This window comes from Lynx canadensis, chromosome F2 (genome assembly GCF_007474595.2).
Source record: "Lynx canadensis isolate LIC74 chromosome F2, mLynCan4.pri.v2, whole genome shotgun sequence".
Lineage (NCBI taxonomy): Eukaryota > Metazoa > Chordata > Mammalia > Carnivora > Felidae > Lynx > Lynx canadensis.
In genome coordinates this window covers 11,222,060-11,236,289 of record NC_044320.2, presented here as the reverse complement: position 1 = coordinate 11,236,289, position 14,230 = coordinate 11,222,060, and the positions used below count along the sequence as shown (strand labels likewise).

Genomic DNA, 14,230 nt, shown 5'->3' with positions numbered 1-14,230 from the left:
GCCGGCCATGTTCTGTCCAGAGAAGGCCATTCATGAACATCAACCTGAACCAGCATCATCTACATTCAGGAAAAAGTGTGTGTCAAGGAGGCATTAACTTCGTACGGCTACAAAGTTAATCACAGCGAAACCAGTTCTGACCTCTGATACTTAGATAATTTCTGGAGAAAGTGTGTGAAGGCAGAACACATCAGTGTAAGGTGGATGCTGTCAGAACTCCCTACAACAGAAAAAGCAAGAGCCTTAGGGTCAGAGGATTAGCGCCCAAAATCGGCTCGAGGATTTACTTGGGGTGGGACCGTGGTGAGTCACTTAACTCCTGCTCGTGTTGCCTGTATTCAGTGGGTAGATAACACATATGAAATCCTTCCACAAAGCGCTGCAAAGTTAGGACGTGCTCAGCACATGTTAGCTTTCTTTCCTGGAGCTGCGTGGGTTTATCATGAGTCATGTCCTTCCCAGAAGGATACAGACTGGTCACGGATATGTTTGTAAAAGTGTCTCATTTTCACTCAACGTGAAAGGAATTTAATTACCATCTTTTTTTAAAGGCGAGTTTAAATGACAATGCTGTAGAGTGAGTTTTGCAATGGGATAGTCACTAGCAGCTAATTTAATGAAAGTTCAATAAATTTAAAATTCAGTTCCTGAAGTCTCAGTAGCCACACTTCAAGTGTGCAGCAGCCACACGTGGCCAGTGGGTACCATGTTAGACAGTAAAGAGTATCACCATTTCCATCATGGCAGAAAGTTCTTCTGGACAAACTGAAAAAACAAACTCAGATTTGAACAGCACATGGGAATGTTATAAAACACACACATTTTAAGAAGAGGGAGGACACTGTTTTAGTTTGAGATGGCACTGATAAAAATGAAATGATAAAGTTATTTATCAGCAGTGAAAGCAAGCTGGAAGGGGGACAAATCCCTACTACTTCTAAGGCTGAAGGAACACCCCAAAAAGTCTGCTTTTTGCACTTGGATTCTTCAGAACATTATGAACAAAGACTCAGAAAAGTCAATATAATGAGAAATCATTTTAATCTATAATAGGATCCAATTTTTGTAAGTAAGTCATATACATTAACCCAGTAATCTGAGATTTTAGGTTTTCTTTTTTGTTAACTTCATCTGCTAATTATTTTCTAAAAAAGATGAGATCTTAGGCAAAAAAAAAAAAAAAAAAAAAATTATAGAAAAAACCCCTGACATTTAGTCTGGAAGGTTGAGCTGAGCCCCTCGCAGAAAGTTATTTTAGTGCCGACTTCTGGTTTTTGGTGAGAAACCAGAGCAGGATGCAGGGGACAGGTGGCAGGGAGGACAAAACGGTCCTGATGTTAGTAACACAGTCATGAGTAAGCAATGGCCAACGTGCTGTCAACTGTCCCCTCTCTGGTGATCCCTCCCCTCTGTGTCTCAGCTGTGAGCTGGGTGGGCTCCATGTCACAGTCCCACGTCACCTGCCATAACATCTCACTGGGGGCAGCTGGCTTCTGGGTCCCATTTCCTTCCTCCACTTCAGCTGGCTCTGGTTCACTGGAAATGCGTGAACTTCAGAGTCAAAAGCAGATCATATTCTGGCTCTAAGTCTCGCGGTATGTGGAACCCTGGGCAGGTTACTGACCCTGTCTGAAAATGAGTCTGATCGTCTCCAAAGGCGGGACGTTTTCTGGCTTCCAGGAGTACCGGATGAACTACTACACATAAAAGTGTTTTGTTAATTGGAAAATGAAGCACAAGTGTCAGTTCTGATTACCTGTCACTCAACTTAAACATGTGAGCCTTCCTGGTAGAAGGCGAAATTACCTCTCTGACATCCCACTAGTCCCTTGGCCACTTTCTCTGTAAATTACTGAAATATAATGAGATCTCTGGAAAACGGACGATGATTAACAGTAATAATAATAATGGCAGTTGGCACATAATTGAGTATTTACTCTGTGTCAGTCACTCACTATTAGGACAATTAAGTATCCCCTTTCAAGTCTCATTAGAGGCCAACAAAGTAGATAATTATTATTATTAACCTGTAACAGACAAAATAACTGAGGCCAAGAGAGGTCAAGCTGCTTAACAAGGGTCATCTAGTCATTAAGTGCAGAGTTGGGATTTGAGTGTAAATTTTCCTATCTTTGGAGCACAGGTAGTTAAACAAAGGCTGATCCGGGTCTAAATCCTGGGTCTAAATCCACTGAGTAACAGCATAATCTCTGAATCCCTGCATCTCTGTGTCCTCATACAGGAAATGGAGATAATCATATGTACCTTGGGAGAGTTCTTGTGAGCACCGCAATAATGTTCTTAAAACGCCAGGCACAGAGAAACAGTTCAATACATGATGGCCACAGGCCAGCAAAATGAGCCTCATCACTTCTCTGACCTTATGGACACAGCTGCATTGGCTTCACTTTTTAAATAAGCAGCTTGAAAGAAACAGGACCACAGTTTAATGACACAGAGTGCTAGAAAAATATAAGATGCCAACGGACAGTCAGAAGGACCCCCCCCATTTATCCTGACAGGCTGTCACACACCCATCGCTGCAGAGTGCAAGCTCATGAACACTGAACACAGTCCCCCATCCACCGGGCAGAACACACCCTCCTCTGAGTGAGGCAGAGACTTCTCTAACCTGAGAAAGTTGCTACCAACTTCACTTCTTTCTCTGCTTATTTTGTCCAAACAATGATGGGAAAGGGAGACACTATGTTCTCTCTGCTTTTAACATAATTAAAAAAAAAATTTTTTTTAACATTTATTTATTTTTGAGACAGAAAGAGAGCATGAACAGGGGAGGGTCAGAGAAAGAGGGAGACACAGAATCTGAAACAGACTCCAGGCTCTGAGCTGTCAGCACAGAGCCCGACGCGGGGCTCGAACCCACGGACCGCAAGATCATGACCTGAGCTGAAGCAGGACGCTTGACTGACTGAGCCACCCAGGCGCCCCTAACTTAATTTAAAAGAAATAGAGATAGGAGTGTCTGCTACCCCCATCACACATTCTGCTCGGCTTAGAAAGCATTTGGCCAAAGGCTGAAATGCTCAGAGATCGTAATATTATTTTCAAAAGAAGTCAGGATGTCCTGTAGTATCATAGAGCGTATGGTTCTTTAAAACAAATCAAATTATAAAACAAACAAAACAAAAATAAGCCACTTCTTAAACACATCAACCATCAATCCCTCCTGAAAGCTTATTTCCAAGCTTTAGGTAAAGATTTCCAGCTACCCAGGGTGACATTTTCTCCTAGATACATTCCTTGTGTATCCTGTGGTACTGAAGAAACTTAATTAGAGTAAGTACTAATTAACTACAAATACATCTTGACAGTTCAAAGAGTGAGCCAAGAGTGATATGTTGGTATCTCATAAAAAGATTCTTTGGAATAGAGATGTCTAGGCCCAAGTCCAGGCTTACCAGATTCGGATTTCTGACAACTGAGAGCATGCACTCTGGAGTTACAGAGACCTGGGTTCAAGACTTGGTTCTGTCACCTGATTATAAGTTCCATGAGGTCATGGATCTTTGTTTTTGCTTTTTTGCTGTTTTCTGTGTTAAAAAAAATGAGTTAAATTCATGTAACATGAAATTTGCCATTTCAAAGTGTACAATTCAGTAGTTTTGAGTATATCCACAATGTGGTGCAACTGTCACCCTACCCAAGTCCAGAATATGTCTATCACCCCAAAAAGGAAACCTGCTCCTGTTAGCAGTGATTCTCAATTCTTCCCTTCCCCAGCAAACAATAACCTGCTTTCTGTCTCAGTGGACTTGTCTTTTTGGACATTTCATTTAAATGGAATCATATGATGTGTGGCCTTCCATGCCTGGCTTCTTTCCCTTAGAATAATGCTGGAGATGTTCATCCATGTTGTACCATGTATGTGGATTTGTAACCCTCCTGGGAGCTTCCTGGGTATGGTCTGAAAGTGGCCCCTGTCATCAGAGGGCAGGGAGAGACCCGAGAAAGCATCAGGCCACTCCAGGTTGGTAGGTGGCAGCTTTAGTGACAGTGAAGGGAGCTTATCTTCGCGTATTGTCTTGGGAGGCAGGAAGGTGCCTGGATCCCTGTACCTGCCTCCAAATCTCGGAAGTTTGCAAAGAGGCCCTACCTGTGCTCAGTCATGTATACACCATGCAGGTATTTGCAACAGCACATCACCATCTCAAGGCTATGTCCTTCGGGCAGCCTTTGGGAGTGGTAAAGGCATGTGGGGAGGCCACAGTCCACGGACTGGGGAGGGTGAGGAGCCTGAGTGCCCAGGTCCATCTTGCTGGTCAGTCAGCAGTCGTGTTTCTTTGGTGACGTCTCCCCCTACGTGGTCTGAATACTTCATTCTCTTTTATGGCCGAATAATACTCCATTGCACTGCTACACAGTATTTTGTTTGTCGGTTCATCAGTTGATGGATATTTGGGTGTTTCCACGTTTTGGCTATTGTGAATAATGATGCCATAAACATGTATGAACCCATTTTTGCTTAAATATCTGTTTTTAATTCTCCTGGGTACATGCCTAGGAGTGGGATGGCGACACCATACAATCCTCAGCTTTCCGTTCTCAGGCGCTGTTGAGCTGTCTTCTGAAGCAGCTGCACCAGTTTGGAGAGATGGAAATCTCTCCGCGGTGTCCTGAAGGCTCCAACTTCTCCACAGCCTCTCCAAGACCTATTTTCCACTTTGTTGTTGCTATTGTTTTTTAAATACTGCCACCCTAGTGCATACAAAGTGGTATCTCATTGTGGTTTTAATGTGCATTTTCCCCAGTGACTGATGATGTTGAGACTTTTTTCTTGTGCTTTTGGCCACTGTGTCTCTTTTCTGGAGAAATGGCTATTCAAATTCTGTGCCCATTTTTAAACTGGGTTATATTTTTGTTGTTGAGCTGTAAGCGTTCTTTATATATTATGGATACTCAACCCTTATCGGAGAAGTGACTTGCAACTATTTTCTTCCCATTCCGTGGGTTGTCTTTTTGCTTTCTTAATAGTGTCCGTTCCCTCACTAAACCTTTCACTTTTGAAGTCCAATTTACTTATGTTTTTGCTTTGGTTTCTTTTCTATTGTGCATTTTGACACACGTTTACTGAGCATCTACTGAATGAGTGAACGTGCCTCTGTGCAAGTTACTCATCCTTCCTGAGCGACACTTTCCCTACTGCTTTCGACGAAGGTTAGCTGTTATGATTTTTAAATTAAGGGTAATAGAAGAATGTTTGTAAGTGCTTGTGATCCTACAGACAGATCAAAACGATACTTGCTAGGTATCCTTGCTAGGGAAAAGGAGTGAGCTGCAGGATAATGCATTTGTCCCGAAACTAGGATGTTCCCCACAACGTTCGTGTCTGAAAGTGAGGAGCGACTGGTGCAGGTGAGCTGAAATGGCTAGCAAAGAGTCACAAGCTCTTCTTTTCTGCTCCCTTTGTTTTTCCATTACAGCAGCTGCATATTCCCACTGGGGTGCTGGACTTTCCAAGGTGCTGCAAAAGCAAATTCGCTTTGGGGCACCACCTGACTTTGCACTGAACATCATTTGGGGAACTGGAATAGGTACTTTGAATATGAAATCGTGGTCTCTGAGTTAAGTAGAGATGCTTTACAAGTCTATTATATGTCTATTAAGGGTTTTTGAGGGATTGCCTGAAGGAGGAAAGAGTAAGAGTCTCCTCTAAGAACACTACCCTTGGGGCACCTCGGTGGCTCAGCCGGTTGATTCCGACTGATTCCGACTTCGGCTCAGGTCGTGATCTCCGGTCCGTGGGTTCAAGCCCCGCACCGGGCTCTGTGAAGACCGCTCAGAGCCTGGAGCCTGCTTCGGATTCTGTGTCTTTCTCTCTGTCCCTCCCCCACTTGCACTCTGTCTTTAAAATAAATAAACATTAAAAAAAAAATTTTTTTTTTTAAATAAAGAATACTACCCTGGCTTTTCGCTGTGTGGGAATTCTTGAGGTTCAACCATGAGGCAGCTAGGGCTGAATCCCATTCTAACTCACTTTACTCCTTGATGTTTTTGGATACCTCTCCCCACAAAGGTTTTACTGTGTAGGGTTTCCTCCTGCTGATCTCTCTCTGCCCCCGGTGGGGGGAGGAGGGGGACTCTTCTCCCAGATTTCAATGGCCGGATGCTAGCCATCCCCCAAGTCTAATCCCGACCACGACCACCCCTTCAAGGAGCTCTCCTCAGTGCCCCTGGATGAAAGTCTCCCCTTTTCCTAATGCCCATGTCATCTGTTCCTTCCTGGGCCCACTGTGACGACGATGTCCCAACTTACTTCCTGTATCGGACAATTAACTCCTAAGGGTACAGTCTTGTTTCGTCTTTGTACCCCAGAACCTACAAAGCTCCTGGCCTTTGTCAGGAGATTGATAAATAGCTCTGGAAAGGGAAAAAGCCGGGAATGGCCGAATAAAGGGAGGATGTGTTAGCTCTATAGGTCAGAAGTGCTCCTCTTTCTACCTTTACCGACTACTTGTAAAAGTAGTTTGCAAAACATCTTACAGTTTGGAAAACTCATGTTAGTGGAGGTTAAACCCTTCTGCACCGACTAAGAGAATGTGAGATCAAATGAGACTTCTGGGGCGCCTGGCTGGCTCAGTTGGTAGAGCATGTGACTCTGGATCTCAGGGTCATGAGTTCGAACCCCACGCTGGGTGTAGAGCTTACTAAAAAAAAAAAAGGGAAAGAGAGAGAGATTTCTAAAATCAGATGCCCAGATTTGCTGCCCAAGTACTGTAACCTTTGAGAAGCTCACTTATTTCTTAAGGTTGCAAAGCAATGGTATGTTTCTAGGAAAACAAGTTGTTGAAAGGTGAAAATTCAACCCTAGACTCAAATAAGGGGCCACCACAACGCATTTCAAAGTTTCCTATGTGCCCCACTAAGCTACAAAGCCAAAGGTTAGATCAGTTCTTTTGTGTGAGGCTTCCACAAGCAGACTTTATCTTGTAAACATGAAATTGTTTCCACGTCGATGGATTATTTTTATATGTGAAACCCATTCATTATACAAGGTAGAGTTTGCTTCGAAGGGCAGGAAAAAGTTAGCCAGGGAAATTTATATAAATAACGATTTGATCATTAAAATTTTTCCTGAAGAGAAACAATTCTGTACAATATGTGCACACAGACATGGTTTCAGGAGCCCTTGGGCTCCTGAGAGCAGCCAGCACATACACTGTGGCCGCCACCAGGCTAGGCGCCCCACATGCACTATTCTCACTTAATTCTCACTTCTACGAACCTCAGTCCCACCTGACAGATGAGGATACTGAGGTGTAGAGAAGCACCTGATGAAGATCACGTGGTCATCAGGCTGCGGAGCCAGGGTCTGAACTCATCTTTCTGTCTGACTCACCACGCCTTGTGTGTGTCCCACAGTATTAACGCTGACTTCCCCACATGTCTCAGTTGAATGCAAAGATGTTCTTAGAACATTAAAAAGTGGGGGGCACCTGGGTGGCTCAGTAGGTTAAGTGTCTGACTTTGGTGCCAATCATAATCACACAGTTTGTGAGTTCGAGCCCCGCATCAGGCTCTGTGTTGACATCTTGGAGCCTGGAGCCTGCTTCCGATTCTGTGTCTCCCTTTCTCTCTGCCCCTCCCCTGCTCATGCTCTGTCTCCCTCTCTCGCAAGAATAAATAAATTTAAAAAAAAAATTAAAAAATGGGCATGTTTTCACATAAAACTCTATGAGAAAACCATGAAAGCTAATCCAGGAAGTCAACAAGAAGTAAATAAGCAAATGAAATGCCAGAGAATCTCAAAGAGAATAAAAATGCAATGTTCATAAACAAAAATGGTGCTGGTGTAGAACAATGGATCGTTCTCAAAGCATACCTCTAATTACACAGGAATTCAAGGAGGCTAAGTATTCTTTTTTAAAAAAGCTTTTTTAAAAAAATGTTTATTTATATTTGAGAGAGAGCGAGAGCGAGAGAGAGAGAGAGAGAGTGCGCGCGCATGCACGCATCAGTGGGGGAGGGGCAGAGAGAGAGGGAGACACAGAATCGGAAGCAGCCTCCAGGCTCTGAGCTGTCAGCACAGAGCCTGATGCGGGGCTCGAACTCATGGACTGTGAGATCATGACCTGGGCCGAAGTTGGATGCTTAACTGACCGAGCCACTCGGGTGCCCCATAGAGGCAAAGTATTCTTAATGTCCAAGGTATTTAATTTCGTCTAATTCAGATGATGAAAAAAAAATCCAACTAGGTATATGTGGTACAAATGAGCCAGTAATAGGTAAGATGCCAAGTACGGGAGGAGCGGGAGAGGGTCACCAAGAAGGCCTCTGCAATGACAGGGATGTATGGATCTGTGGCCAGAGCAGGGCCAATGTTAGGATTTGTTAAGTAAGACAGCATTTTTGAGTAACCAAACAGTTGCACTGATAGGAGTTACTGATTTACAGAAAACAACGAAGATGGAAAGATCATACGAGTTCCTACCATGTGGCTGTGGAAGGTTATATGGGTACATACAGCGACCAAATGAAAAGCAGAAAGAGAGGAACATAAGAAAGGCAAAGAAGTAAAGGGGGTCCTTCCTGGGGCTAACAATCACGACTGCCGTGTTCCACTTACTTGCACTGAGCGTGGTAATACTTTATAAGATTCTGCAGCAGGTCCACACCCTTTTTGGTCTTGATTTCATTAACTTTAATGAGGTACTGTGGAAATAAAACAGAATTGTATGTTGACTGTTACAGACAGGGTTTCCCAGTCCTGGGTCTGGGGAGCAGAATACCGATCGTGAATCTGCACAAGCTACTGAACCTTGGCTGCCTTCAGACAGGGGGAGTTTCATTTGGGGAATGACGATCAGGCACAGTCACAAGTGTACAAACGACCTGATTAGAGTGTTAATGGTTTACAAACACTCCAGATTAGTTTACTATACAAGCAGAAATCAAACCCAGCAAAACATTCTAGAATGTTTGATTATATCCCCCTGGTGCAGTGGATCTCAAACTTAGAGTTCACATGATCGAAACCTGAAAGACAGGTCGTTCTTGGCAGAAAATCAGTAAAATTGCACTCTCTTTATGGAATATGCGGTGAGGTACTGAAACTTTTAGGAAGAGTTTCTGGTACTCAAGAATGAAAGAATAAGAAAAATTAACGTTACAATAACCTGTTATTAATCAAGCAGTTAATGAACACTACTAGCTCTGATTTTTACCAGTATCCAAGACTTTCTGTTGATACTGTTTGCTTTTTTTTACTTGTTTTATTATAAAGAAGTGCTTACGAGCAGACAGGTTCAAGAAGAAGCTAAAAGGTTGAAGAGGAGGAAAAAAAGAGTATTTTTTTAAAAAAAGAAACACTTAAAATTGAGAAAATTCTATCCGTTTTAGTATTTTTGGAAAACTAATAAAGGAACTGTTACACGTTAGCGTCAGAATGGCAGGACGCCAGGTCAAGTTGGACCAGCGCTCGCTGGGAACCCAGTTTGAGAACCACTGCTCAAAGCTTAAGGGAACATGCTTTCATTACATTTCTTTCATGAACTCAGACTTTCTTCATGACTACTTTATTTCAGCTTTCATTCCAACTGGACACATGGTTAAAAAAGACGCATGCTCTTAACCTGAATCAGTAAGACTTCATGTTCACCAGTGTTACTCCTCACCAGATGTTTTTTTCCACACTCACTCACAAGCAACATTAAAGTTCTCACCAAAGAATCCTGTTTTGGCATAAACAGCCCCACAGGACCAAGGCTCAAAATATGAGACAACAGTGAAATGGCGGATCCCAAAAGGCTTGGAGAAAAACGGAGATGAGAACCCTTAAGAGACAGTCCCCTCCTCTAATAACCAAACAGCCTGCATTTAAGCAGAAAAACTGCTGAGTAGCAGGAAAGATCACAGTTAACCAAACGCCAGGCAAATGCTTGCGAAAGCTGTTCTTACTTCGCACATTTGGAGCTGGAAGAGGCGTCTCTCCTTCTCCATTTCTTCTGCGATCTCGGCTCCCGTGATCTCCGTGCGGATCATTCCATGCTGCTTTGCGTGCTCTCTCTTCTCCTTCTCAATTTTTGTACTGTAATTAAAGATGCCATCAGTTAAAAACAAAAACAAACATTCCTGTCTTTCCTTTTTGTCTTCCCTTTAACAAGAGTCACTGATTGTTTCTTACTAAAGGTTAAGCAGCAGGAACTCTTAAGTCGGTAACGTTGATGGAAAGTAACATTCAAAGAGAACACACGTCGTATAAATTTTCACCTAGGAAACCTTGCCTTTTAAGTCTGATCTTACACATGGATGAATTCTTATACATTCTCTCACATTTTGGTCTGCATGAAAAAATTCTGACAGTTGATTTTTTCCTTGGGTAAAGTACTTTACTCATCGATGAAAAAGTATCAGAAAGTTGGAGACCTCAGGTGTATCCTGATTGCCAACAGATTAAGAGTCTGAGAATTATTTCAGGACAATCAAAGCGCATAGTGGGCATGCACAAAAAGTAGTCAAAGGTAATTTCCAATATTCTTCTAAACCTGGGCCATTTCCATATCCCCATAACACACTTTAATCATTCCATCATCTGGCAGTGGCCTATACAAAATAAGGATGGGAGAGATCCTAATCTACAATTTGGAATCCCTCTCTGGCCTTTGTTGCTTCCAGATTGCCATCATATACATCACTAGACACGGGGCTCAGGGAGCTGAATGGTACCAGAAGACACAGTTCTGGATATTGACATTTAGAAGGCTCCTGAAAAAAAAAAGCTGTCTTGACATCCTAACACCTAAAACCCAAGGAGGCAGCTCACTGCATTCTTGACAAGCCCTGTTGATGTACAGGAGCCTTCTATCAACTTTTGGGTGCTTTACTCTGAAATATGAATGGGTGGTGAAAGATGATAAGGTAACTGAGGAAAGGCTCCAAAATGAAAGCAGGGGTTCAAAATAACAAGTCAGGGAGTGGGTAGGCGGTGGTGAGAGAACCAGGGGCAGTAAGAGAGAAACTACTTTATAAAATATAATCAAATCCTCAGAAAGGTAAAATAGTGTATCTATGAAACAAGAAGAAGAAACTATACAAAGGCCACCAAAAACTCCCAATGAACTGAGAAAAAGGGCTTTGGAAATTTAAAATATGATAGCCAAATTAAAAAAGTCAACTGAGGGGTGCCTGGATGGCTCAGTTGGCTAAGTGTCGGACTTGGGCTCAGGTCATGATCTCATAGTTTGTGAGTTCGAGCCCCGCATCTGCGGTCAGTGCAAGGCCCACTTTGGGTCAGAGCCTGCTTTGGATCCTCTGTCTCTCTCTCTTTCTGCCCCATCACCTGCTCTCTCTCTCTCTCTCTCTCTCTCTCAAAAATAAATAAAACATTAAAAAAAAAAAGATGACTGTGGGATGCCTGGGTGGCATCCGACTTCAGCTCAGGTCATGATCTCACGGTCCATGAGTTCAAGCCCCACGTCGGGCTCTGTGCTGACAGCTCAGAGCCTGGAGCCTGCCTCGGATTCTGTGTCTCCCCCTCTCTCTGCCCCTCCCCCACTCATGCTCTTTAAAAACTTGAAAAAAAAGGTTTAAAAAAGTCGACTGAAACAGTGAGAATAAAAGGTTGAAAATAATCTAAAACAGAACATAGACAAATAGAACAGAAAAGAGAGAAAAATTATAAGAACAACCTAGAGAATCCAACATTATATGGCGAAGCCTTTTAGGAGAATAAACAGAAAAGAAACCAGATGGGAGGAATGATAAGGAACATTTTAGGAACTACAGAGCTAAAAACTGCAAAGAGAAGGTCAATGAAGAAACTTCGTAGAACATTAAAAAAAAAAAAAAAAAGACTTTCACATTTTCTAACTGGAAATAAATGAACCCCTTCCCCAAACCCCACACAAAGAAATGGGAGCAAATATGATTATAAAATGAGAGGATTTATATTCAGCCCAACTCTCATTCTGCGTGATGCAGAATGAAGATATTTCTGGACATGGAAAAATCTGAAAATTTTCCCTCCTTGAGAGCCGTTCCCTGGAAACGAGTGGAAGTGGTGTGCCAGCCAAATATGGGCCCATGCCAGGAAGGAGGAAGGAGGAGAGCTACCATGAAGGGGCAGCCCAGGACGACAGCTGTGCTGCTGAGCGAAAGGGCTCTGGAGGGAATCTCCAGGACAGAACAGACGGGACTGCCAGAGAACCTAACGATAACAGATCTATAATCGTTGTTACAACATACATAGTGTATGTTCTAAACAGAAACACTATTATTTTGTTTTAAACAGAAACATTCGAAGGTGTTGGACATCAGTTCTAACAGATAACAAAAGATCACAAACGTTTCCAGCAGTAGGAGGCAAATGAAATGAGGCAATTATTTCACTAAGGGAAAGCAGAAAATGGAACGATGAGAATGGAAAGTCCATTATAACACCATTTGATGGGCACTGAATATTTACAGTCACAGAAGTTGTTCACACTGACGACTGGTTTATCCATAAACTGTTGTATTAACCACACTGGATGAACAGGGATGGGGGTGGGAAAGCCACGGGGGGTGGTTGTTCGAGGGAGCTGAGCCCTCATCTGCTGTGGCTGCACAGCAGGTGCACCAGGAGGAAACAGCAAGAGAACACAGAGGAACAGAGACAAACGAGCCAGGGAACAGGAGAGGGACTCAGAGGACAGGAGGGGTGGGGCTGAGGATCGCTGTGTCTTTCCACGAAAGCACGTCCGTTGCCTACATTAGATCCCCTCCTCCCATTCCTCGTTAGGAAAAGAATCCTCATTATCAGGTGCAGCACAGACTTGGGAAGACAGCACGGACATTCTTACAGTGCTGTGACACAGAAATGCTGTGAACGGTGCCTGGTCTGCCCTAGACGCTCTACTTGGATAGACTCTTGTCGAAGCCATTATTATTGGAGTTTCTATTCTATGCAGAGTCTGTCTTAACCGTTGCAAGCACTATTTAATGCTTTCTTTTATGTATGGGTGTTATTTTGACCAAGTATTATTTGATGGTTTAAAAAACTTGCTAGAAACAACTGACTGGCTAACTGTATGTCTGTCAACAGTCAATTACTTCAACATATTATGTTATCTTGTCTTCACAGAAGCCTTGAGAAGTGGTTAACGCTTCTATGGTTTTTACAGGTGAGGATCATCAAAGTTGAGTATCTTGGCTCAAAGTCACAAAGCCGGTAAGTGGCACCACTGAGATTCTCCCATGGTCTCTGACTCCCCAGTGTGTGGTCTAAACTATTATGCCTCACTGCCTCCCGGGTTCTAAATGGAAGACCACAGCCCAGCCTCCTGGTTATCAAAGCTAATAAATTAACTTCTTTTTTTTTTGTATGTTGTTTTGTTTTCTGTAATTCATAATCAAATGAGCCCTATCACATCAAATAATGAAACATTTGGGTTTTTTTTTTCTTCTTATACCACTATACACGGTGAGGAAGAAGCATATCTTAGGAAAACCATTTGTTGATAGAGGTTTATTTATTTATTTATTAATTTTTATTAATTTATTTCTTAATGTTTATTTATTTTTGAGAGGGAGAGAGAGACAGAGTGTGAGTCAGGGGAGGGGCAGCGAGACAGGGAGACACAGAATCCGAAGCAGGCTCCAGGCTCCGAGCTGTCAGCCCAGAGCCCGACGCGGGGCTCGAACACGCAAACTGCGAGATCACGACCTGAGCCGAAGTCGGACGCTCAACCGACTGAGCCACCCAGGTGCCTCGACAGAGGCTTGTTAAAAAAGAAAAATAAAACAACAATCTTTTGGTGAAATCCTAAAATCAGGACCCACTTAAATGATGAATCCTGACACACATTTCCAGATCTGGATAATTCTTTCATTCCTGCAGCAACTATTCCCTGTGCACGAGCTACGTGCCCAAGGTTCTGCTAGGGGTAGGCAGTGGGAGATTAACACCAAACTCGAGGACGATATGGTCACTGCACTCACCGGGGTCAGATGCCAGAGGACAGTACAGACTAGCGAGCAACCAGACAAGTCTGAATACAGTTGGGCAAAGCGCCAGGAAGGGCACCTAGATCGTCCTAGAATGGCTTCTGCTCCAGGACATTCATAATACTGACCACCAGGTCTTGTGCCAAGTGAATTTTTATAAAATACCAAAAATACAGTTCCACTACCCAACACTGGTAGGATTTCAGCTGACAAAGCACATACTGTACCTTGTTTTATTTCCATGTCCTACAAAAGAGATCTATTGCACAAGTGTAGAGCAAAGGTGTTT

At 43.1% G+C, this 14,230-nt stretch overlaps 1 protein-coding gene and 1 non-coding gene across 3 annotated transcripts in view; one reads left to right on the top strand and one right to left on the bottom strand.

The window, feature by feature from the left end:
• The window catches only part of ASAP1 (ArfGAP with SH3 domain, ankyrin repeat and PH domain 1), a 311,284-nt gene that overhangs the window by 84,105 nt on the left and 212,949 nt on the right, over positions 1-14,230 (bottom strand). For both annotated transcript variants that reach the window (XM_030304285.1, XM_030304284.1), the window contains exons 7-8: positions 9,916-10,045; positions 8,585-8,670 (exon numbers count right to left, since the gene is read on the bottom strand). In XM_030304285.1, the coding sequence (XP_030160145.1) occupies positions 8,585-8,670; positions 9,916-10,045 (216 nt within the window). The remainder of the gene's footprint in view (positions 1-8,584; positions 8,671-9,915; positions 10,046-14,230) is intronic.
• Positions 6,584-6,656, top strand: TRNAQ-CUG. Its single transcript has one exon. It is a non-coding gene; the product is annotated as a tRNA-Gln (tRNA).